This window comes from Cibotium barometz, chromosome 10 (genome assembly GCF_041138505.1).
Source record: "Cibotium barometz isolate CiBa-2024 chromosome 10, ASM4113850v1, whole genome shotgun sequence".
NCBI lineage: Eukaryota > Viridiplantae > Streptophyta > Polypodiopsida > Cyatheales > Cibotiaceae > Cibotium > Cibotium barometz.
The window spans coordinates 25421935-25436595 of NC_141055.1; the positions used below are offsets into that span (position 1 = coordinate 25421935).

The 14661-nt window shown below is 43.3% G+C and overlaps 1 protein-coding gene across 10 annotated transcripts in view; it reads left to right on the forward strand.

Annotated features, from left to right (window-relative positions):
* The first annotated feature begins 633 nt into the window (after positions 1-633).
* Positions 634-14661, forward strand: part of LOC147634703 (coiled-coil domain-containing protein SCD2-like) — a 39966-nt gene continuing 25938 nt past the window's right edge. For 5 of the 10 annotated variants that reach the window (XR_015266777.1, XR_015266778.1, XM_086803845.1 and 2 more), the window contains exons 1-11: positions 634-1514; positions 6433-6620; positions 6779-6833; positions 7863-7904; positions 8077-8139; positions 8522-8571; positions 8669-8696; positions 11204-11278; positions 11371-11481; positions 11615-11675; positions 12807-12932. Coding sequence is in view for 8 of the 10 variants with exons in the window: in XM_086803845.1 (XP_086659971.1) it covers positions 1227-1514; positions 6433-6620; positions 6779-6833; positions 7863-7904; positions 8077-8139; positions 8522-8571; positions 8669-8696; positions 11204-11278; positions 11371-11481; positions 11615-11675; positions 12807-12932 (1087 nt within the window). In the remaining 2 variants the exon portion in view is untranslated. Of the gene's footprint in view, positions 1515-1821; positions 2918-6432; positions 6621-6778; positions 6834-7862; positions 7905-8076; positions 8140-8521; positions 8572-8668; positions 8697-11203; positions 11279-11370; positions 11482-11614; positions 11676-12806; positions 12933-14661 lie in introns of all 10 variants that reach the window. The other 5 variants (XM_086803849.1, XM_086803844.1, XM_086803843.1 and 2 more) reach the window with 5 other exon arrangements.

Genomic DNA, 14661 nt, shown 5'->3' on the forward strand with positions numbered 1-14661 from the left:
TACACTATGGATCAATCACATAAGAGGTGGATAGAGAGGAGAAGCTCATGCAAGAGAGATCCTACAATCAAACGTATCTAAGCAAGCATCTTCAAGCAAGCAATGAGGATTAGCACCGTATGTATTTATCCTTAAGTTGGCCTCTGTACTTTGTTTTTGTTTGGTGTTCTTGATACTTTTGTTCGCTGATGTGCTCGTTAATGCGTGAGACTTTAGTGGTTCTTATCCGGACCACTGGCTAGCTCTTACGAGCTGCATTGTACGACTATTCCCAATGTGATAAGAAGCCATCAAGGGTGAAGTACTAGACAATGCACATGCAAGAAGAGGTGGAGGTCCGTATCTTTTATTGAATGAGCCATTTGGTCTATGTCTGCTTTGGATAGTACATGTACTTTAATGAGCCATTCGGTCTATGTCAGCTTTGGATAGCACAAGATAGTACATGCACTTTTTAGATGTAACTATTGTATCTGCCTCTGCACCTCCCACACAATGGAACAAGCCAGGTGGTAGGGATGCACAAGCACACAAAAAATGTATTTTGCTAAAAAGTCATAAGAAACATCGATGACAAAGTAAAAAACGCAACAACAACACTCACTTACAAAAACGATTGGTTGGTTTCCAATATACATAAACATACATAGACTAAAACAAAACCATTAAAGTAGTAGCTCCATCGTCCTTCTTGAAGCATATAACGTACCAAGTTAAACTATCCTTTCAAGCTTCAAAATCTCCACCCTTTTGCAAGAGGGGACTCCCATCATTCGTGCAGTGCGCCCGACGGATGGTTTTCGATGCATGGTTTTCCACAACCTTGGAAGGGTGGACGTGTGTAATGTGTACACGCTTGTTGATTTAAATTGCTAGCTGGTACGCTAGGCTCTAAACGTCTTCCTGATTGCATATCCACACGGTAAGCTGAAGGGGTTTTAGGGTTTCTACCGATCTCTGTGCAGCGACCTCACAGCACATTTCAGGTTTTCATCCGAATTGACTAATCAATTAAGGGTTTTCAACTGATCTCGTGTACACAACCGTGTAGACTTTCCATCCGATCTACTTGCATTGAACCAGGTTAGGTTATCAATCTGTCAAGTATAGTGACCTAGGGTTTTGGGTTGTAGAAATGGCTACAGGGTGATGCAGGCTATGGCAGAAGCTAAGGTGCCCCGATCAGTGGCGAAGCCGTCTGCGATTTGAACTCGTGGAAGAAGGGGATGGATCGAGACCGCTATAGCAGCCCTCTCATGGCGAGGCAGAGAAGCAACAACAGCAGCAGTAGCGGTGATTCGCCTACGCAGCCTGCTGCACGCCATGTGCGCTCGGGCTCTGCAGGGGTTAGCGCAGGATCGGGCCGGAGAAACCAGAACTACACAGCCAGGGCAGCAGCACAACGCCTTGCCCAGGCTATGGCGTCTCAGTCCAACGAAGATGAAGATGAAGATGACACCCCCTTTGCCTTTCCCAACAAATTTGCAACCTCCACTCGATCTCCATCACCTCAGGTACGGATGGCATACATGCACATAGCCCCTCATAGAATAATATTTGCTGTCGATTCATTGAGAACGCCTTGGATTCGGTGTTTCCTAGGATTTTATGCCTTTGCCAAGGATTCGTATCTTGTATGGCTTCTGTATGGTGCATTGCTGATCGGAATCATGAATTTGATATTGCTTGAAAGAATGATTCCACCACCACTAGCAACAGTATTTTTATGGGGCCAAACTGCTTAGACAATTTGGAGTCTTTTTCAGGTGACACCAGTAGCATGGATGTACTAGTAATAATAGATGGGCTCCTCTTGATCAGGAAAGCGTGGACAGCAACTATAAGCAGCAGAGACTGCTGGAACTGCAGCTACATTGCAGGTGGTGGTTGTGAAGAGTTGCAGCAAAGAACAGAGATTTCAAGAATCTAGCACTTAGGAGAAAGCAGGATGAAATACTTGTCAATAACAGGTAGGGGCCAAAGGTTCAGAAAACAGAATCTGCGCAACAAAGAAGAAAAAGAAGCCATTAAGAAGGAAGTTTTGGTTGCACAACTTGCAACTTGCTGAAGAAGCCCATGAGTGTAGTCCACTTGAAGATTTGAAAAGCCACAAGGTTGACATGATGTATGCACACTGTTGGAACACAGACATTGATCAAGTTTTGTCAGTATGAGAGCATGTAAGTGGGAAAGGAAGGGGAAAGGGCACATGGTTCATGATGTGACATTGCTTCTTGGGAACCCAGGAAGCTGGAGATGCCAGGCAATACGGGAGGGGTGGAATGCTGTGGAGACCCTACCGTCACCCTCCCTTCCTTACCTACAGAAGGGCTGGGTCCTGGGGTGAGTGAAAAAATGAGGGGCGCCACAAAAATATATATGCTATTTCCCATTCCACATGGCATTCATATGTGGGATCAGACTGAGTGCCTTGCTTACACCACAAGCAATTCTCAGTCTAGCCCAATTTGCTTCCAACAACCTTCTCCAATCGAGCAATGAGTGGAGCGGCCCTGGGATCCTAGTAGATTCTAGCTCTGGTACCATTTTGGTAACCCAAAAGTGCTGGAGACGTGTAGTGGGATCAGCACCCAGCACACAGCCAGGAGGCAACATGATGCACAGGCAACCCTGGAGGGGTGGACGATTGTGGAGATCCCACCTCCACACCACCCTCCCTTCTTTCCCTGCGTAGGGCTGGGCCCAGGAGGAGTGAAGATATGCAGGGCACTACAAGGCTATATATGTCCTTTCACCTCCCACAGGGCTGCCATGTGGGATAAATCTAGTGCCTCACTCACACACAGGCAATCCCCAATTCAGGGGATGATTCACCTCCAGCATCGTTGGCATAGTTGCACAAAATGGGATAGTCATTGGTTTTGGAATGAGTGGCGAAGGGATTTGGCACATCAAGGTACAAGCTTTCTTGCAAATAGTTTGGGGCTGTTAGCTTTGCAAGCATTTCGATTGCTTTTTTTAAAGAATTGTGTGCATAGATTTGGGTGTTTCTCACAATTGCTTACTTTTGCATTTCGTGGGCAGATTCCTGCAGATAACTTTCTGTAAATGTGTGCCTTTTTTTTGCCCAGTATTGGACATGCCCAATTTTGCAAGAGAAATTGGAATTCATTTCTTGGGCTATTGGGGGATGTGTACATTGCTCTCTCTTGTAACACGGAGTGCGGATTTAAATGACCACAAAATTTTGCCACACTTAAAACAATCCAAAACCATGAACATGGCACTACAATGTGCCAAGAATAAGCCAAGACCATCATTGCCACACAGAGGGCTGAAGATGGGCCAACACACGCCCACCTTCTCTATGTATTTTATTACCAAAAGGAGTATTTGTAGTACACTATCACTGAGTTGCCGATCAAAATGTGCGAATGAAAACAGGTGATGCAGAATCCAACCTATTATAATCTTTAACTTCTCATACCTGTTCACTGGCCCTTTCCTTGTGGCCATGCAGCCATGAAATCCTAACTTCAGCAATTAGAAGGCTGTCAGTTGATTTAAGCATAAACTTATAAACAGGAACAACTCTAATTACACACACAAAGTGCTTGTTTCCATTATCCACCCAACCATGGTATGGCATCTAATGTTGTGCGACTATCTTGAAGCCTTAATAAGTATTTTATTCAATTGTGGCTTCCTTCACATGCGAGGCCACACACCCCATTGCTCAGCATTTGCCATTTGGCCATATTTTACTATAAGGCTTTAACCCCCTTTTGGGCCTTTCATGAAATGCCATTCAATTAATGCCTTTATGCATTCTCTAAGCCTCCCGTCTTCACATTGGCCACCTCAAATGCTGGTTAAGCCCTCTAGACTCCCAATTGTGCAGCTTCCCCTAGGGAATCTCATCAATACTCGACATGTAACAAAACCAATGATGATTGCTAATGAAGATGATCATGACTTCTCAATTCCCTCGTCAAGTGCCTTGGAAGGCAACCAAAAGACTTACTGAGCAGCCAATCAACCAAACTGCTGGTTGTTAATCTTCATCAAGCCTTGGTAGAGATTATGTGCAGCTTTGTGTTCCGTTCTTGTGCTTGGACAAAGATCGAAATAGCCCCAAATCTGCCCACATCACTTGGACAGCTCCTGGCCATCACTGCTCCAAGCCTAAAAGCTGGGAAAATCTTTTGATTTGCTGTAGAAGACATCTGGGCAGGAAGAGAGCAGATCAGCTGAGAAGACCTCCCGGGTAGCCCAAAATCATCCCCGAGTCAGAGATTGCAGTTTATGCACAGGTGTGGGCAGCCCCAAACTGGTAGTGCAGCTCTCTAGCCAAAACAGCCGGGCAGTAGCACATGGACCTTGGGCATCAACAAGTAGGCTTGAAGATGGACATACAAGTTTACAACATGAAAATCAACCCTCTATGAGGTTGTATAGCCGCCTTTGTGTAGGAGAAACCAAAACGATGGAGGAAGAGAGGAAACGATGGAGAGGAAGAGGATTGCTTGGCAAAAATGATGGTGTTGCAGGATTCGCTTTTTAAAACAGTGAGAGGAGGGGGCGTAGAAGCTTGGTCAACTCTTCTCATGCAGCTCACCAATCTTTGTCACATGCTTGTGCCAAGTGGTGGTGGGCAACCGCTTAAAATTGAAGTAGATACTGGAGGTTTCAGCCAATTCAAAAAACATTTTGGATTGATTCCAAACACTTGGATCCCTTTTTGAAAACCTCCATAAAGCCAGGGGTATTTCGTAACTGATAGATTGGGCAGCGGCTCTAAGACCACCCAGAAAAGAATATTTATTATTTGAGCCATACCCTGCCATGAGAAGACCTAGGGGTACAATGCTTGGGATAGCGATCCAAAAAGAAGCACCTATACTCAGATCAGATAGAATAATATGTTGACCAAAAGGTATTACCAAATGACTTATGAAAACTGGTGACTACCATGGCTGGTCCAATATTGAATAACCAAGTGTTGCCCCTGCCCCTGGCTGGAATAATGTCTTCCTTTAAAAGAAGCTTGATTCCATCTGCTAGAGATTGAGTAATTCCCAACGGACTTGCGTCTTTTGGTCTGGACATTTGGGAGGCCGCATGTCCACTCTCTTGTTTCCACATTCCATTCAGTAAAGGGTGCCCATTTTCGTAATGGGAGTGTAGATCTCGGGGCACTTAATGAAAAACAAGATTAGATCACGCAACTAACTGCAAATGAAATAGCACAAATCGCCAAAACCATTAACACCACACTAGGGGTCGAAGATGGGCCGACCCTGTGCAAAACCCACCCCCGCCCCCCCCTCCCCCTCCCTCTCTCGTCCCCCTTGTTTTCTTCTTCCTCCTCCTCCTCTTAAAGTATTTTATTACCAAAAGAAGTAATGAATTTGTACACGCTTGGAGCGATCCAAGATACAACTTGATCATGAAAACAAGTTCAAACAATGTGTTGGATCTTCATCAAATCTTCTACATTGCATATGTGACCACGGATGTTACATCCCAAGGCTCTAGTAGGGTTAACAGGTCTAACCTTGGGTTAGGTCAACCAGAGATCAAGAGTTAGGAGACATGGCTAAATGTAGCTCTTGGTTTATAGGATGCCTATATAAGTGGCTTTTGGGGTCTGTTTGAGGGAGAGCTCATTAGACGTGGGGGGAGGTTAGTGGTATTCATGAGGCATGGCTAAATATAGTGCTTGGTTCATAGGAGGCCTATGTAAGCAACTTTTGGGATCTGTTTGAGGGAGAGCTCGTCAGACGTGGACTCCAGGCCCACGAGTCTACTCCGTGCATACATTTATACATATACATATACATACATACATACCGGTGGCCCTACCTCTGGTTCCCCCGGTGAAGGCATACATACATACATATATACATACATACATACTGGTGGCCCCACTTCTGGTTCCCCTGGTGAGGGAAAAGGATACAGAAATTCAGCACCCATCTCCTTTTCCTCTCGGAGAGAAGGCGGCCGGGCAACCCGACTTCGAGACGAGGGGGGGGGATGCTGGCCCATGGCAGCCAGCATGTCAGCCACGCAGACGCCCCCGCCAGCCCTAGCAGGAGTGCCGTCAACTGGAGTATCAGGCAGGCAGGCCTCTGAGGTAATGGGGTGCCTACGGGTAACCGTTATGAGCATTTACCTCCAGATCTGGAGGTCGGTGGCATCCAGGAGATGCCAGTTTCAGGTTCTCAGTCTTCGGTTCGTTCCTGAGGTTCCAATGTAGGTGGTCCCACTTCCCTCCCTTCCCCTTCCCCTTCTCCCCCCCCAGCCCCCGCTTGGCTCCCTGGTCTTCCCCTAGCCCTTCTGTTGTGATCCTTACATCCTCCCCCCCCCCCCCCCCCCCCCCCCCCCCGACCCAAAAGCTTTAATACATTTTGTTTATCCTTGACGATAATTTGCTTACCTAATTATTTTTCATGTGTAACAAAGCAGTTGGGAAGAAACTCAACCGAGAACTCTTCAGGTTCTTTGCGGTCTACCTCCACTGGGCGCTCTATTGTAGCAAGGCCTTCAACTCCAGTCTCAATGCAAGCTCCCGTTCCCTCCAGCAGGACTAGGCCGCCCGCACCTTTGATCACAACACAAGCACCTCCTGATATTGATGTATCCAGATTTGGAAGGTAATGCTTATACTAATGGCCTCTTTGGTATATTATACTTGTGAACGTTTGCCGGTTTTTTCTCTTTTAAGTTCGCAAACAAATGTGCTATTAATCATACCTTAAGAGGGCTTCACCACATTTTTTTAAAGCTTTAATCTGATGTACAAGGTGAACAGATTCTCCAACCCTTTACAAGATGATAAACGAGAGACTGCTTCACTCCATGACAAGGTTGGTGTATGGATCTCATGGTCATTATAATCCATCAAGATATTTATATATAAACATAATATACATTTTTTTAATAATATGAATAAAAAAAGTACACACATAATATACATATCCACATATATCTTTGTGTGGGGCTATTTTTGTGTGTATGTATGTAAGTATATGTGTAAAAAAAAAGTGTGTGTGTGGATATTTTGTATGTACATATTTTGTTTCCATGTTTTTATTGGGACCCAAACAAAAGGGTTTCCATTGTAAGAAGCCTTGAGCTTCTAACATTTTGACAAGGATCCAACTAGGCTGCCTTGAGCTTCTAACATTTTGACAAGGATCCAACTAGGCTCAGGTTGTGGGTAAAATGCTTTTGCATGAGGGTCCCACGTGGCATATTTCTTCTCATGGGTTGGCTTCTGGCAAAACGGTGGCTGCTGCAAGGTCTTTGCTTGGGCGTTGTACTTTCCTTGACTAGCTTGGGAAGATTAGTGCAGGAAGTGAAAAGGGTGCGTGAGCACCAAATCCCAAACAATTGAAATTAGAATCCTTGAGAGTAGATTTTTAAAATGAACAAGACATAGGCATGAATTACGCTTCTAGGTCCTTGACTTGAAATATATTAAATCTATGATCCTCACTGCTCAGTTAGGGGACACCTTGTGTATGCATATGTTTTAAAAAATGAACCTAAGGACAGAAACTGTTTCAAACATTAAGGATATGGGCCAAGGACTTCCTTTTTCCATCTTACGTATTTAGTTACACATGGAGCTGATTAACTTTTCAGTCTCATAGACCCATAGGGTCTTCAGGAGGTGTTAGTAAAATTCTTTTTCTTTCTCTCTCTCCCTCTTTCGAAAAAATATATGTATTTAATAATAACGAATTCCATCTTTAGTAGTTATTTATGTAATATTATAAAATATTTTGCATTATAATATGAAACACCATGTATATTTCACATGCACTGTCTTTTAACTGTATTTTTATCTTCAAGTCTATGGACTGTATTAATTGAATACAGCCTTGTTACAGATTGACCAACTTGAAGAGGAGAAGGAAGACCTTATCAATCAGGTGTGCATGGAAACATTCTGATTCATTCAGAAGGATTGTGATGTTGAGGAATGAATCCAACAATAATGCATGTTCTTGCAGACAGTAAATGATATTTTGATGGCAGTAAAAATCGTTCTTTTTCTTGTCCTGGAAGTTTTCTGAATGCCCATTTGGCTGCTTTATGGTCTAGCTGCGTATTGCGGAAGACAAGTGGAAAGAAGGGGAGGCTAGAGCAAAAGAGCTAGAGAAGCAGGTATGATAAGCCAAAACTTTTTCATTCAATATATTACTTATCGAGTAAAAGACGTATACTGCTCGGGCTTGGTAGTATGTATGTACTTACGTACCATTTATATATGTATTTAGTGCTACTGCTCGGGCTTGGTAGTATGTATGTACTTACTTACGTACCATTTATATATGTATATATTACGTATGTAATGTACATTTGTATGCATGCATTTAATGTATGTGATGTACACATGCATGCATGTATCATATGTATGTTTGTATTTACCTAGGGAGTTAAAGACGTTAGCATAGTGATGACTTTTAGATAGGCTTCTAAGCTGGCAGGCTTTGATTTTTTAAAGCTTAGGAGATTCTATTTAATGTCGTTTGTTTTTTTAAAAAAGGTTGCATCCCTTGGAGAAGGCATCTCATTAGAGGCACGGCTGATAAGCAGGTACTATTCTCTAGTGGCATGTTTTTAATCGAAATTGTGTTCTCTATCAAATTTATTACATAGTTAGAATGACACCATGAGGTTGCTTAATTTGCAGAAAAGAAGCAGCCCTCAAGCAACGTGAGGTATAAAGATGTCAAATGTTGCCATGTTAATTACAAGTTGTTCTGTTGCTAGCATGAATTTTAAGGGCTTTTATTTCAAAATCTAAAATTCTCTTAAGGAATTGGGTTTTTCATGTTGATAAGAACTTTACTTCTTCATCTCATGCATTGAGGCTTGCGTACATGCATGTGTACACTGGTCGCACGCGCATTTGCGCACACACACACACACACTTGGTAAGCTCCATAACAAAGGACAAAGGATTACCCTTCCAATCTACATGAACATCATGGCTGTAAAACCATTCCTTCCCTATAATGACATCAACCCTGTCTAGATCCATGATCAAGAAATCTAGGGCTTTTGTATAATCTTGGATGGAGATCGGCAATTGAGAAACTCGCCGGTCCCAAATCTGTCCATGTCCTCCTGCTTGGTTCATGCGATAAACATGCTCACTTGGTTGCGTCTCTTGTTACATGCACCGAGGTTGATCGCAATAACGCGCAACAGGGCATTCTTTATACCTTTACGTGGTGAGAATATGTAGCATCAACTTTAGAGAATAGGGAGAGAGTAGAGAATGTAGAATGTAGAAGACGACACCGTTTTGGGTCCCAATACCCCCCCCCCCCCCCCCCTTGCAAGTAGGAGTATTTGCTTATATTATTCTTTGGAGAAATGCTGTACAAATGATATGAATGCCCAACGCAAGGACAAGGAGGCCCAAATGTCGGCGGAGTATCCAGCTATCCCAAGGCTCTGCTGAAGACTCTCCTTGGCCACTGATGCAAGTCCAGATGACTGAAGGACTGCACATATGCTGGCTGAGATGTAAGGGAATCCTCCTTGTTGCCTGGAGATGCGTAGGATGCTGCAAACTGAAGTCGTTTTCTGCTGAATACCTGAATATGGCATTGGGGGAATAAGGCCATGCTTTTTATACCCTCTCAAACAGCAGTCGGCTGCCTCAAGAGGCTGTCGGCTGATGCATGAAGCCTCCACGACCGGGAAAAACCTAGTCGGCTGCTGAAAGTACCCTCACGACTTGCTAACTAGCATTAAATGCTGGTCGGGTATTGCACAACCAGTCGGCTGTCCTTTTGATGCTGGTCGGAGGCTGAATTCCCTGTCGGTTGCAGGTCGGGTGCTGTAGCAATGCCTGTCGGCTGCTACCCGAATGTGAGCCAAAGGCCTTGGCTGCCTTGGGGCTGGCCTCCTTCAATGTGAATGCACCAAAAATGCTTCGTATGCAACTACTGCTAAGGTTGACACATACATGCTCTTGAATGATGCTTTCTCCAAGTGGGTTAAGAGGACTGACAACTGACTGACCTTTAAAGCTTAGAGACTCACCTATGTAGTTCGTGCCTGACTGTCCTTGGACTGAGGGCTCACAATGGGGTCACGGCGTACGACATTTACCATCAATTTTTGAAAATCCGGATGTATGTGAAGCTTGTATGATGGGTAAGCAACACTGAAAACCATTTCGGCAAGAGGCTAGTTTTTAGGCCAAGGGTCCTCTTCAGCTAGTACACATTGATCTCTATGGATTGATGAGTACAATTGCATTTGCAGGTTCGTTCTTTTTTTTCCACGTTAGTTTTGATGACTATAGTAGGAAGATTTGGGTGTATTTTCTTAAGGCAAAGTCTCAAGCTTTTGGAAAGTTCAAGGAATGGCTAGCATTGATTGAAACTGAGCCAGAAATGAGATTGAAGTAGTTTAGGATAGACCGAGAAGGAGAATTCATGCTTGATGACAGCTCTTAGGTTTCTGCAAGGAAAGAGGCATAAAGCGTTAGCTCACTACCGCTCACACCCTGCAGCAAAATGGTGCTGCTTAGCGCAAGAATCATGCTATTGTTGAGATGGCAAGGAGTAGTATGCTGAATGGCAGAGATCTTCTATGGGGTTGATGCAGTTAACACGGAGATATATGTGTGTGTGTGTGTGTGTGTGAGAGAGAGAGAGAGAGAGAGAGAGAGAGAGAGATTTGTGCATGTGGATGTGATTTTGGGCTCTCTGGACAGTTGGATTGCTTGCAATCGACTGGTTTTCCAGTCGACCTCAATTGTCAGTATTTCGGTCGATCGTTTGTGACAATCTCTACGTGATTGCTATCAGCTACAACAGTTAGATCAGTCCAGTCTCATCTGGATTTTTTTTTCCACTGTTTTTTAGTTTTCTTACTGCATCTGTGAGACCTCTGTTGCTTTGACAGGGTCTCTCTCTGTACATTTGACATAATAGAAACAGTGGTTTTTACAAAAAGAAAGTTTGTGTACACACATGTATAAACATGTGTGTATGTATGCACATAGATACATATATATATATACATACATGTATGTGTGTGTATGTATATATGTATGCATGCTTGCATGTATGTATGTAATGTATATTTGTGTATGTGTGTGTGTGTGTGTGTGTGTGTGTATAGATGCTTGCATGTAGGACTACTGCTCATAATCATTAGTAATAAAGAGTACTACCAACAACGTACTTTTTCTCATCATGTTCAGGCTGCTCTCAAGGCTGCAAAGGAAACAAAGGATGCCAGGGATGATGAAATAGCTGCGCTTCGTTTGGAAGTTGAGGTTATTTTCAACTTTAGTGAGATGTAATAAGCAGTAAATCATTCAGCAAAAATCTTTTGTCAGTATTATTGGGCATCATGATGCTGTTACAGGCTGGTAGAGATGAGGCAGCTGCTGCAATTGAACAAGCGCGAAATGCAGGAGGAGAAACACGTTCTTTACGCACCATGACACAAAGAATGATACTGACACAGGAAGAAATGGTCAGACTACTTTCCTTGCCATTTTCAGTCTTATGGGAGATCCTGCTCTCATCTAACTGCAATAATTGTGGCCCTGTGACCTGTTTACCCTGACACCATGCTAAAATTATTGAACTCTTACACGTGTTGACAGGAGGAAGTAGTTTTGAAGCGCTGTTGGCTTGCCCGATATTGGGGCTTGTGTGTGAGATATGGTATTTCTTTGCCCTCTCATTTGCACCAGATCAATAATGAACGTGTAGTAATGCATTTGATATTCTGAGCCGCTTGGTTGAAATCCATCTCCTAGCTAGCAGGCTCTAGTCGGAGTGGTAAGAACTGGGACTGGGGACGTGCAGGTCCTAGATTTGAACCCTAGCACAGTAGATTGGCTCAATCAATGTTCAGAAGAAAGTTGGAGGATGTGCATGCGGATAATCCGGTTCAGTTCCTATTTATGGAGGTGAACCGTGGAGGTTGGGGACATAAAGATTGTTCTGGAAAGCTAATAATTTGTCCATCTAAATGCCTTGAGAGAGGAGTCATCTAATACCCTGCCAAGGTTTTCGCCTTCTTTAGGTGAGCTTTAACAACCTTATGGTAATGCATTGGCTGGAAAAAACTACCCCCCAGGTATGTGTAGGAGTCCGCCACGTTTATTGGTTCCTCTTTTTATGCCTGCTCATTATCACTGTGGAGGTAAGAAAGATCGTCGCCTTGGTATTTCTGAGGTCTGCTTTAAGATCTTTGTGCACATAGATGGCATCTACTGATGTCTGTCTGATGAAGAAGAAATTATCATGTATCATACACATACAAGAGAATACGTTCTCACGATTTAGATAGAATCTGCTATCACAATTCAAAGGGCATTTCATTACACATTTTTTGGGTAAAAAGATCAGCAGCGTTTGAGTAGTAGCCTTTCTCAACCTAGTAAACTGAAACAATAATGTAGATGTATGAAGTAGCACCTTAGCTTAAAGTAGAGAACTGACCATGTGCTGATGTGTCATTCTGCAAAAGTAAGCATGTGCATAAGGTGCTATTTGTATGGAAGGTCAAGGTTTAAATATTTGTGTGGAAGAAAAAGCTCACAATTAACTTTTTCTTAAACCTATGTTGGCTGGCACTTACTAATTGGGTAGGGTTCCCAGCTGCCAAAGTAGCCGTATAGGTTTGAATCCTTGAGACATGTTTAAAATCTGTGTGTGTGGGGGGGGGCGGGGAGGGGGGGGGGTTCAAGAGATTCTCTCTGTTCATGTCAAGTACTTCAGGATGTTGCCTACTAAGAAGGTTTAGTTGACTGCCGTTTTGCTGGTTATGGGGTGGTGTCACATATACAGGCATACATGCGGAGATTGCAGGTCCAAAGCATGAGTATTGGTCATCATTTGCACCACTTCCACTAGAAGTTGTTCTATCAGCTAGCCAAAAGGCAAAAGAGGAGCCTATACGAGATGAACAAAATGGTAATTTTCAATGTCTACATCTAGTATACTAACATCTGTTTTTCCTAGCATGAATCTTGGAGTCTTATTGGTGCTACTTGTTACATCCAGTATGTCGGGGAAGCATTATTAATGATGATTAAGGCAGTCGTTAATGTATGCAAATGAATGATATATATATATATATATATATATATATATATATATATATATAGAGAGAGAGAGAGAGAGAGAGAGAGAGAGAGAGAGAGAGAGAGAAGAAATTTCTATTAATGTCTACAAAGTGAGTTCTTCAAATGAATTTCTCGAGATGGGATGAGCATAGATCTTGAGGGGATACAGAAGGTTTTAGATTGGCCGGTCCCTTGGACTATAACTTGTAAGGCAACTTCGGCATTTTTGGAATTCGTCGTCTTTTTCAAGAATTCAGTGAGGGATTATTCACAGTTAACAGTACCTTTCACGAACATCCTTTAGGAAAGAGGACGTAAGTCTAACAGCCTGATTTCTTGGAGCGAGAAGCTTGATTCTCAAGCTTAAGTTGAAGGAAGTACTTGTATTGGCCTTGCCAGATCCTGGTAGACCATTTATGGTCGAGATAGTTGCTAGTCATTTTGCGATAGGCGCCACATTATTCCAGGATGGTTGACATGTGGCATTTGAAAGCAAGAAGCTTAACGATACTCAGGTTAGATGACACTCTCAGGAGAAAAAGGTATATACAGTTGGTGGTTATACATGCCATGAAAACATGGCGACATTATCGTTATGGAACCAAGTTTGTTCTGTTGATTGACCACGAGTCGATTAAGTACTGCCTTTTGATATGGTCAGTATAAGGACTCGGAAGTTTTATGGACATTTTTGGCAGCTAGTTTTCTAGAGATTGGAGACTACGCTGAGTATGAGTTTCTCTGATCATCCTCAATATGATGGGCAAACGGAGAGGGTGAATCAAGTTTTGGAGGATATGCTCATAGATGAGTAGATTTATGCATTGCTCGGGTACTAGGCATTGGCAAGCTGTCAAGTAGGTTTTCCACTACTTAGAGGGCACCCAGCTCCTTGGATTGTTCCATCCCACCGCTCGCCCACGCGGGGGCGGGGGGTGCACGGGTTCAGTGATTCGGATTGGGGAGGATGTTACGACACCAATGTGTCCACCAACGGATTTTGTTTCTTTCTTGGTGGTTCACGCACATTGTGGCTCAGCGAGAAACAACCGATAGTGGCCACATCTAGCTATGAAGTTGAGTACTGGGTAGCATTTACATCTACCATTGAGTGTGTATGGCTCAAACGCCTTTTGGCAGATCTTAGTGTTGAACAACAGTCCTTCTCTACTCGTATCGACACTGACTCTTAGAGTGCATTGGTAGTTGCAAGGAACCTAGTCATGCTCATACAAAGCACATTGAGGTGCATTATCATTATGTCAAGGATAGGCTCCATGTAGAAGAGATCAGCTTGGTTTATGTCTCTACATATGACAATGTGGCAGATTTACTCATGAAGACTCTTCCTTGTGAAAAGCTTGAAGCTTTCCTCAAAGCTATAAGCTTATTGCCTTTTGGGGATTAATTAGGCATAAGCCTGTACATGTTCACATCATCACTCCACTGTAGGGGGGTTTGTAGACATCTATGTCATGTGTGTGAACATTCTAGGACTAGCCTGGGCACTTTTTCCGTAGCTAGGAGGTTTTATCCCGTGCACAAGAACACACTCTATCTCACTTTTGGGAGTGTGT